The sequence below is a fragment of the Gymnoscopelus braueri genome, assembly GCF_963280865.1.
Source record: "Gymnoscopelus braueri genome assembly, chromosome: 17".
Classification (NCBI taxonomy): domain Eukaryota; kingdom Metazoa; phylum Chordata; class Actinopteri; order Myctophiformes; family Myctophidae; genus Gymnoscopelus; species Gymnoscopelus braueri.
In genome coordinates, this window is record NC_137617.1 from 24,733,026 (window position 1) to 24,744,498 (window position 11,473).

Consider the following 11,473-nt stretch of genomic DNA (forward strand, 5'->3'; position numbering starts at 1 on the left):
GTCTCTCTCTCTCTCTCTCTCTCTCTGTGTGTGTGTGTGTGTGTGTGTGTGTGTGTGTGTGTGTGTGTGTGTGTGTGTGTGTGTGTGTGTGTGTGTGTGTGTGTGTGTGTGTGTGTGTGTGTGTGTGTGTGTGTGTGTGTGTGTGTGTGTGTGTGTGTGTGTGCGCTCGCATGCGTGTGTGTGTGCGCGTGCATGTGTGCATCCATGTCAGCATGCGTGTGTGTGTTGTGTGTTTGCGTCTGTGTGTGTGTATGTATGTGCGTGTGTGCATGCGCGTGACCATATACTTCTGCATGTGTAGCCCTCGCAGGGTGGCTCCATTAACCAATATGGTGGTAGCGGTCAGCAGTTTATGACCAGCCGGCTCACAGGTCGAGGGCTGGGAGTGAAGAGGTCAAAGATTTGCCATCCCCCAAAAGGTCTCCAATCACCCCAGTGAATTGATTGCTTACACATCAGGAACGCGTCCTCCCTGCGTTAACTTCAAATTTAGCCCTGGAGGGGCTGGGGGTCACATGACCCTACCCTTCTCCACCCCCCCCACATCTCCAGTGCTTCCTTCCCTCCATAACTCCACTATGGACCCACTGTTTGATTCACCGTTAATTTATACTGACTGAAGGTCCTAATATGAAGAGCGTTTCTTCTCCATTATGGTTTGGAGGATTTAAAATGGTGTGTGCATGTGTGTGCGTGCGTGCATAACTGATGACTTGATTTCATAAAATGAAATATTTCATTAACAAAAGCATTTTTCTGAATAAAAGCTTTAGTCAGGATATCAGTATATTCAAATACAAAGTGTCAGAGAAAAAACATTTCAACAATATTTTGTCATCTCATAAATTAGGATTTCAGAAATATACAGTTGAATGGACGTACAGCTTATGAAGTTTCAGTATCAATCAAACGAAGTAAAAAACAATCACAGATACAGATATGGCCTGTATACAGTCATTTAAAAAAATCATTACACTGGCAACGTATAAATAATGGCAAATTTACAGCGCATGATCCAGCCTTTTTGTTTTGCTCTGGTGCCTGTTTTGTATAAGAGAAAATGTACATCTGTATTCATTCCATTTGTTTTTTCTAAGTAGAAACTACAATTTATGCAAGTAGAAAAACACCATTCATAAAAAGTACAAGAATGATCCAGACATGTATTCAAGTGGTGATTACAATTGTGTGCTGATTAATGACAGAACAAGGTTGATATGAGCTACTCCTTACATCATACTGAAATCATTTCATCTCAACAATGGACATTACATGTTAATTTCCTGGATTATGATTGTGTTATTGTGCATAATACAGCAACATCTGGTCGTTAGCTCCTTCCCTGTAGCAGAGCCCCTGCCTCTTACTCACAGGTCCAATATGTCATTTGGTTTACCAAAGCTTCACCTTTTTTTTCCAAGGCGTACCTGTCTCAAGGCTTGTCATTTGGTTTTAACTTGAGGTAAGACTGGTCAACCATAAAGCTCTAATAGCTTGGTTAGCTAGCTGCTGTCTCACAGTTCACTCATGGAGACATTGGTGATTGGTAGACTTTTTTTTATTAAATGAAAGCTCTGGCAGGGAAAGCTTTGGCAAAACAGCTTTCTACTAGTTTCAGAAATGATACACCAGAGGACATGAAGGAAGGCATATTCTGTACAGCAATAGCTTTGGTAACACCGTATATGTTCCATTCCATCGTCATCGGGGTAGAACAAGGACTCCACAGAGGCTTCCAGAAAGAACAGATGGATATATGGACAACTGTGGTTCCAGCAGCCTTTAAGAGCTTAGGTGATTAAGCGTTTTCAGTCCCAGCCAAAGTCATGACCAGTCATCTGGTAGAACTTAAGATTAAAGGGCCTGTAGAAGTCTCTGAGCCTGAGCAGGACGTCGTTGGGGATGTGAGGGTGGGGTCTGCCCTTAGACTTCCCCAGGCAGCGGGGCCTGCTGCTCCCTTCGGGCTTCTTCAAGCAGGGGAAGCCTTTGGTCTGATTGAAGTAGAAGTGCTTGTCCGTCACCACGCGCTTCAGCCCCAGGAAGTCCTGCACGCGGCCCATCTCCCCCGCCGGGTCCGTGACCAGCCGCTCGCCGCTGACGAAGAGAAAGCGCGACAGAGGGAAGTACCGCAGCCAATTCTCCAAGTGCTTGGAGTAGATGCCGATGCGCACGGCGCTCCACGACGTGTCGATGAGGCCCGCGGAGGCGTTGCGGAAGGTCAGGCTCTGGAAGGACGGCAGCCCCGGGGACTTGGACAGTGTCTGGGTGTAGTCGGACACGGCCCGGGTCACAGGGTTGCGGACCACCACGATGAGCTTGGTGTTGCGGCTCATGGAGAAGACGCGGCGGGGAGCCTCCTTGGTGATGAAGTAGCTCGGAGTCTTCTCCATGGTGATCTGGCCGTCTAATGTGCGAGGCATCAGGTTCCTGGAGGGAGGGAATGAGAGAGAGAAAGTACCATTAAAAAAAATACATTTATATACTATAAAGACGGCAATATTTCCCCCTGATATTCAAGTTATCGGGGGATTATACCCTTTGATGATGCCACGAAGGCTTTTTGACTTTTGCTCTGTAATTAGTGGCGTCAATCTCTGTGTAAGGGGAACATAAACATGACTTTGGGTGCTGGTGATGGTCAAGCAGTCATGCCCGACCAGACAGGGAGGGAATCTAGGACCGTCTATGTCTACCAGGAGAACCCACAAGGCTGTATTAACCACAGAGAGAATTCATTTCCCTTCATCCGCCTACTCCCAAACTGGCTCATCACAGCCTGGACCATGCCTTCCACTTCCACTCTTCATACAGTTTCTGCATATGCAACGTCTGCACGTGATTCAAGGCTGGTCAATGTTTACATAAACTTACATTTAATTGTAGGCTGGCCATTGTATTCAGATCTGGCAGTGCATATGACAAACGTTCATTAAGAGGAACAGGATGACACTCAACAGAAAGATTATTAACATAGGGGTCAACAATTTTTTGTTTGAAACATTGAAAAGTTTATTATAATGATGCCGTGACCACATTCATCTTATCAAGAACTTTTGTCATGAACTTTCAAACAAAATTTCTCTTTAACTGTTGTTGAACACAAACAGATAAGGGTGAGCTTGACTGAACACATCAAAATATTTGATGCAACTTGATTTATATAAAGAGATTCAGCAGAATATATTTACCATATTCACACATGGGTCAAATTTTGCATTTTATTTCATTCGAGTGGGTTTCCCATCCCGATTCATAATTGGGGGTTTCCAATCCCCTGTTTCATAATTGGGGGTTCCCCATCCCCCGATTTAGAAATAAGAGCAAAATGGCATGTTAATATAGTCAATTATTTGGGAAGCTGATTTGTGCACTTTTCATTGGATTAAAAAAAGCCTCATGCAATTTGGAATATACATTTGTTAATATTGTGTTTTTGATTTCTCTTCTGATTAAATCCGCAGCCCTAATAGAAAATCCTGATAGCATGCCAGAATACATTTTATATGAAATCCGGGGAAGGAAACGAAAAGCCATTTGTCTCGTATCATTTATTTCATTCCATTGCAGCTACTGTTAGCTCCAAAATGGAATCTAATAACTTCCATCATGGAATACAAAGTGGTGAAATATATCCCTCCAACTTTCCTTTTGCCTAAAAAACACACACATACACACGCAAAATATGCCCCCCCCCCTTCATTTAATTTACAAAGAGGAGATTCAAATCTCACGCTGGCTTCGTGTTTTCGAAATCTAAGCACAGTGGAATGTTCCAAGTCTTCAAAAAAGTTCCCTCATGTAATTTCCATGGCTCCCCCCCATGCAAACCCCCCAACCCCCCCCCCCCCCTCGGTAGCCATGTGGCAATGGTTGGGCCTAAGTCGTCGTGGTTGGTCTTTAACTTCAGGGCTTATGAGGCTCTTAGCTCTGTAGCAGAGGCATGGAAAGGACTCTCGCGGCATGCATGTGTGCGCGAGCACACACACACACGCACACACACACACACACACACACACACACACACACAACCATGAGCACATATACACACGTAGATATATACACGACCGCAACCACACTCGGCTTCAAGTCTGGCGTGTCTCCTGGCATGAAGCTAAGAGGGTGACACCAGAAACATAACTTATGGTGTTCATAAAAGACCTCTGACTTCTATTACAGGGCTGGGGGAACAAAACACAATTTGGGGGAAAATGAGACAAATATCTTCGGGAGAGAAGTTTATGAAAAACGGTATTGTTTCTATGGCCAGTCTCAACAGGATGATGTATATATATGATGTTTTACAATGAGTGCCACAGGACCAAAGAGAGTAAGTAACTACAACCCATCAAAGTTTTAAAACAACTGGTTGTGGGGTCCTTGTCTGGTGGGTCACCCACAAGACATGAGTAGCAATATACGGTATGTCTGAATGCTAGGACAAGAGGGTACGTTTCTTATTTGGGCCCCTGAGTTTAGGACCCCTGTATTTAAATCTGCAATCCATAAGATTTATGTCCTACCTGGGATTCAAACCCAGATCTACTGCATGAAGCTGAAGTTTCTACTGATGAACTAAGACAGAACGCCCACCTGGGCAGGGGAGATATTACTCTTTGAGCTTCAGGCAAGACCTCAAATCATACCACAATCAATCGTGTTCCTACCTGATCACAGGGTCTAAATGTCTTATTAGAGGAGTAGGGAGAGCAACATTGGTTATTTGACCAATCTGCCATACAGATTGGTCAAATAACTTTTATTTAAAGGTTTCATGACGTTCAGTTTTACCACACATTAAAAGTCTTTGTCATGGTCCTTCAAACGTGTATAAAAAGTTATAACAAAAAATTCCACTCCATTGATCCATGGCAGGTGTTTTTCTCTCACATTTCTAAAGCCTTTTCAACTGCAATGAAAAAATAAATCTTTGCCTGCGGGTGTCGCTGTTGAGGGATTTTGCCTGTCAATCATCACCTCTGCTCCGCCCCCCCCAAAGGAAAGGATAGGGGAGGGGAGGGGCGAGGAGGAGAGTGGGCGGGATTAATGGGCTGTGACTTCACTGTGACTTCACTGTGACTTCACTTTTCAGCCTAATTATTCAGAAAACCCCAGACCACAGAAAATCCACTGAATGTTCAAAGTTCAGATTTTTTGGGTGTAATTGAGGTCATAAAACCCCCCAAAAAACATACAAAATAAAAAAAGTGAAAATGAATGTCATAGAACCTTTAAAACACTATAACCATGTAACAGTTCTCTTCTACTTATGGTGCAGAGACATTATTTTTCTCAGGTGCCTGATTGTACTTCATTCATTCCGTGCCTACTTTTTAACAGTATAGAGTTGGCTTTATATTGAGACACAACATCCTGTTTTGTCTTTTCTTGCACTTGCTGAACAATGTTTTATGCTTTCTAGTAATTGCACCATGGGGCTTGCTCTTGCTCGTGTGTGTGTGTGTGTGTGTGTGTGTGTGTGTGTGTGTGTGTGTGTGTGTGTGTGTGTGTGTGTGTGTGTGTGTGTGTGTGTGTGTGTGTGTGTGTGTGTGTGTGTGTGTGTGTGTGTGTGTGTGTGTGTGTGTGTGTGTGTGTGTGTGTGTGTGTGTGTGTGAGACACTACTGTGGATGTTTAATTTAGCCCAATCAGTCTAATGGAAGCCATGCTGTCCCGACGCCGTGCTGGGCCCGTTCGGCCTTCCACTGACATCGTGTTTACATTCTGGAATGCTGGCCTGTAATCACAGAGCTGCCTGGCTACAACACAGGGCCCAGGAGCAGGCCACACACTGCTAGAGAGAGAGAGAGAGAGAGAGAGAGAGAGAGAGAGAGAGAGAGAGAGAGAGAGAGAGAGAGAGAGAGAGAGAGAGAGAGAGAGAGAGAGAGAGAGAGAGAGGTAGAGAGATGAGGTAGAGTGGAGGGTGGGGTTGAGTGGAGGGTGGGGTCAAGACCAGTGGTGGAAAGTAACTAAGTACATTTACTTAAGTACAATTTTGAGGTATTTGTACTTTACTTGACTATTTCCAATTTCCAATACTTTTACTTCTACTCCACTACATCTGAGAGGCAAATATTGCACTTTTACTCCACTACAATTATTTGAAAACTTTAGTTACTAGTTACTTTTCGGATATTAATTATTATATTATGAAACATACATTAAACACTTTAGCCCTATTTTGTACCAGGCTATTTGAAAATAGCCGATCTACAAGCTCACAACGCGTCGCATCGCGGCCCGTTGTGAGCTTGTAGATCTGCAATTTTCAAATATTTTCTTCTTTTGGTACTTTAATTACATTTTGATGCCAATACTTTTGCACTTTTACTCAAGTACATTTTCAATTAAGGACTTTTACTTATAACAGAGTATTTCTACATTGCAGTATTGGTACTTTTACTTAAGTAAAGATTTTGAGTACTTTTCCCGCCACTGGTCAAGACAGAGGGAAGGGAAGAAGGAGAGAGGGAGAGACATGCGGGTATAGAGGTGTGGAGGGATGGAGAAACGAGGGAGCACGCTTGGAGAAAGAAACAGGGGAGACAACGCCAGAGTGTTGTCCCCTGAGTGAGAAGAGAACAGAAAGAAAACAAAGCAGGAGCCCCCCTGCCCACCCCTTGCTTTTAACCTGAACACCTGATGGAAATCTATCTTCTCTCATAAGATGAAAGACACTGTTAAAACCAACTGTTGTGTTTGTTCTTCTTATCTGATGCCATTGGTGTGTGTGTGTGTGTGTGTGTGTGTGTGTGTGTGTGTGTGTGTGTGTGTGTGTGTGTGTGTGTGTGTGTGTGTGTGTGTGTGTGTGTGCGTGTGTGTGCGTGTGCGTGCGTGCGTGCGTGCGTGTGTGTGTGTGTGTGCGTGCGTGTGCGCGTGTGCGTGTGTGCGTGTGCGTGTGCGTGCCTGCTTGCGTGTGGCTGTGGGTGTGAAGCCAACAACACTGGCCCCTGCAAAGCCTCCAGAAGAAAGGCTGGCAAAAGCCTAGCGACCCTGTGTTTGTTTTCATCACACCTTTAGCGTTAGCAGCTGGCACAGGAATGTGGAGGACTTGAAATTGCGCAGATGTGCGTTTATCAGCCGCGCACAGAAAACACGCGAAGACCGTTCTCAGATACGGTACGGACGCACATAACATGCACACGTACATGGCGGTATGGGTGGCCTAAGGTTTATTAGGTCTTGGTAAAACAACTAGAGGCTAATAGGCTACTGTTTATGACTCAACTCTGTGGATGTATGAGTCACCTACATATACCGACTCACGTTAGAATCACAACAGAACATCACAACGGCACTTAACTGTGGAATTAGTAGACGAGTAAAAAATATTTACACAGCATTTTCCATCTCTGTGGTAAATGAGGGGACTCGCCCATAAAAAAACCATGTGTGTGTGTGTTTCAGCACAAAAAGGGCACCTGCAGGTAGTGTAAACACAGTGGCTATTATCGCTGGTCCACTGAGGAGAGGAGACTAGATCACACACACACACTGTGAACTAACTGCAGCTTTCAGCTCTGTTTATACGACCATCTCTCTCACTCTGTCCCTGTCTGTCTGTCTGGCAGGCGCGCGCGCGCGCTCACATGCACGCGCACACACACACACACACACACACACACACACACACACACACACACACACACACACACACACACACACACACACACACACACACACACACACACATACACATATATGCAAAAACCATGACTACTGACAGCACAGGCTGGACGCACATCTGGGAGCAATGAAGTGTGTGTGCGTGTATGTGTGGGTGTATCCATTCATGTTTGCGCATTTTCTGCACACTTGTGTGTGCGCGCACAAATATGAGCTATGGAGAAGATGAGAGAAGTGTTTCTTCTAGGTTAGGAGGGAAGTGTCCCCCAGGTCTCAGTGCCGTGATCCATACAGACTCTATATGTAAGATTATTCTGTGCCCCAGGACAAACCACCACACCCACCCCACCGACCCAACCCAACCCCCCTTGCTGGGAGGATATGGTCTCTTCCACCCTGAAGGTCAGAGCAGATGGTTATGATTCACAGGGTGAGACCACCAGAGATCACTGGAAGTGGGAGGGGGGTCATGTGAAGTCATATTCTGTGGATATCTCTCTCTTTTGAATTTTAAATTTCAAACTTTACTGTGCTTTGCTGGCATGATTTCTGTTGCAAAACAAACCAAAATATACAGTATATAAGAAATTATATATAATAAAAAACGCTTGTTTGGTTTCTGTTCCCTCTTACTTTTTCTTCCAATATCAGATGTTTGCGCTCTTCATCCCCGCTTTCATTTTATTTCATGATACAATTAAACAGACCTCATTTTTATTTGTAATAGCATAGCCAGTACAGTATCAAAAGGCAACATCGTCGCTGTCAGGCAGAAACCTTGTATCTCGATATTTCTTTTTTTTTCCTTAAAAAATTAATTCCCTATTTTCTTCATCGTATTAAAGTGTAGCACAAACGTAGTGAAGATAGATGATCTACAAGTTCACAAGCTTGTAGATCTGCTATTTCCACTATTTTCGGTATGCCAGGTTGAAAGTGATTAAGTCTGTCTGTTGGGTTTTTGCGAACGCAGCGGAAGGAGGCGCGCCGAAGGCGCGCCTCCGCGCAAGTGGAGCTTACTATGAAACCGTGCTCGGCTTGTGTGTGTGCGTCTCTGTGTGCGTGCACTGCCTCAGCCCTGTGTGCAGCCAAGTAAATGTCCAATATAGACGTACCATACATCAAATGAAAGGCCTTTGAAAACTGAACACACCTGTCAAGGTTGCGTTTAAGCCCGCCCCTTCCCCCGGAAGCCACGCCCCGGAGAAGGTTCCTAAAAACTCCCCATTGAAACCCCATGTTAAATGAAAAGTGCCCGAATCGCTCCGAAACTTTTTCTACCCCCCCTAAGTGGGGGTCTACGAACAAATACTCCGGGCTCGGATTTTGGCTCCGCCCCCCGGAAGTGGGTGAAACAGCCACTTCAAACACTTTGTTGAATTGTTCAAAAACATTCAAAGTTATTTTTTGGTGAATTTGTATTTTTCTAAGATGCTCCTTTTAACGCAGATTTTTTTTTATTTTTTATATATTTTTTTATTGGTTACTTTTTTTTAGATGATTTATTTTCATTATCATTTAATTTTGTTGGCGTTCGCTTCCCGCGTTCGCGCGTCTTACTTGTATAAATATTTAACCACTGAAAAGTATTAACAAGAGCCTGTTACTAAATAGTAACTACACTGGATTCATTGGCACACAGGTTCTTGTTTGGGACATACAAGGTTTCCGTCTGACAGCGACAATACTCAATACTGTATGGTTCAAATCATTCGACTTATTCGACCTATAAGTATTCGAATATTCGATTAATCGATTTGATTATTAAAATACATTTAAAAAAAATGGCCAATGGCATTGACGACTCGACTCAAGGAATGCGAGTCGACGTCAGGCTCCTCACCCGACACGTCGACTTTTAGGGGACAGCCCTTTCCTCACATACAGTATGAAATGATTTGACAACAATCAACCATGAATGGATTAGGAAAACTACCAACACCAGAGCTCACAGCTGCGTGTCTGTTGTAGAAAAGCCAATGGGGAAAAAAAATGAAAACTTTTTCTTTTCTTTTTTCTCGAATAATCGACTTTGATGTACAGTGGTCGAATAGTGGTTTGATAGTCGAATATTCGAATATTCAATGATTCTGTTAATGCCCTACTGTATGCATACTAAATAGTTGAGCCATCAAAATGACCGCAAACCCACCAAACTCTACACTTGACCACTAGTAACATACATCTGTTGATCTGCTGGACTTAAGCTGTGTCTGTCTCATCCCAGTCAAATCCTAACTAAATGGTGAAGACAGTACTGAGTGGAGAGAGAGGCTTGTCATTACTGACAGTAAATAGAGGCCTGAAGCGCTTCGAGGGAGTGATTACAAGACAGCGAACACTACAAGCAGCTCAATAAGAAGGAAGCAGTGCAGAAGGCCGCTATGCAAGCGCGTGCGTTTATGTACTAGTATGTGTAGTGTGCTCTGTGACTGTATATGTTCACGCATGCTCTCTGTGGTGGGTAATAGTGTGTGTGTGTGTGTGTGTGTGTGTGTGTGTGTGTGTGTGTGTGTGTGTGTGTGTGTGTGTGTGTGTGTGTGTGTGTGTGTGTGTGTGTGTGTGTGTGTGTGTGTGTGTGTGTGTGTGTGTGTGTGTGTGTGTGTGTGTGTGTGTGTGTGTGTGTGTGTGGCGCATGGCCTGAAGGTTACTGTGTGGCTCTCCCACACACCAGAGTGGTGAGAGGTATTTTCATTGAGAAGGTTTACATCACTGGGGTAGGTCGGTAGGAAAGGGCTGAAAGAATGTGTCTAGCGGAGGGGAAAACGGACCCGGGGCAGTTAATAGAGACATCAGAGGACCTATTGGAGTGCCTGGGTGCAGGTCTGAGTGAGTGAGAAGTGGTCAGTCAAAGTTTCCTCTGACAAACCAGGAACCACTTAATGGCAGAGGGAGATCCACACCCCGCGTGTGTGTGTGTGTGTGTGTGTGTGTGTGTGTGTGTATGTGTGTGTGTGTGTGCGTGTGCGTGCGTGCGTGCGTGCGTGCGTGCGTGCGTGCGTGCGTGCGTGCGTGCGTGCGTGCGTGCGTGCGTGCGTGCGTGCGTGCGTGCGTGCGTGCGTGCGTGCGTGCGTGCGTGCGTGCGTGCGTGCGTGCGTGCGTGCGTGCGTGCGTGCGTGCGTGCGTGCGTGCGTGCGTGTGTGTGCTCATTCATGTGTACATGTGCGTGTATATGAACATAATGTATTTCTAGATTGTCTAAAGCCATTCCAGCTAAAGCAAAACGACTGGTGAATGAAGAGAGGAAGTGCAGAAAATATGGTCCAACTCTATTCATCTTACAGTGACAGAAACCTCAGACGCAGAGCAAGGCGTACGTATATGCAAGTGCACGCGTGGGTGTTGCTGTTATTTGACAGAGATATGTATTATGCATGTGGGTGTGTATGAGAGAGAGATAGATAGAGAGAGAAAGAGAGAGAGAGCGAGACAGACAGAGTGAGAGTATATACAGTACATACATACGCGCATGTGTACTCATGCTAATTATCCTTATCCTCATCGCCTTATCAAATGGGAAAATCTCACGCCGAGTTCCTGCCGGGACCACAGTGGAGCTACTTCTGTAGATTTATCTCTAGGGGTAACCAGGGTCCTTAGCCCACACCCTGCCATCATCTGATCTCCTGACTACAGGATGGGCATTGGGCAGATAGTTGGGGACGGGGTGGCGAGATGGGACAGATTGCATGGGGGGGGGGTCACTTCCTTCCTTCTGCCTCAGCCTGACCCCGGTGATGTCACAACTTCCTCCTCATAGCTGCCTAATGAGGTCGTTCAGATGGGGGGGGGGGGGGTTCAGGAGTGTAAGTTAGCCAGGCAGTCTCTTGAAATTTGGCTCAGTTCAAATTC

The 11,473-nt window shown here is 45.0% G+C and overlaps 1 protein-coding gene across 1 annotated transcript in view; it reads right to left on the minus strand.

Moving 5' to 3' along the window:
• Positions 1–761: 761 nt before the first annotated feature.
• LOC308104147 (heparan sulfate glucosamine 3-O-sulfotransferase 6-like) overlaps positions 762–11,473 on the minus strand; it is a 17,720-nt gene continuing 7,008 nt past the window's right edge. The window contains exon 2 of the mRNA XM_080454465.1: positions 762–2,427. Within this exon, the coding sequence (XP_080310591.1) occupies positions 1,809–2,427 (619 nt within the window). The 3' untranslated portion in view covers positions 762–1,808. The remainder of the gene's footprint in view (positions 2,428–11,473) is intronic.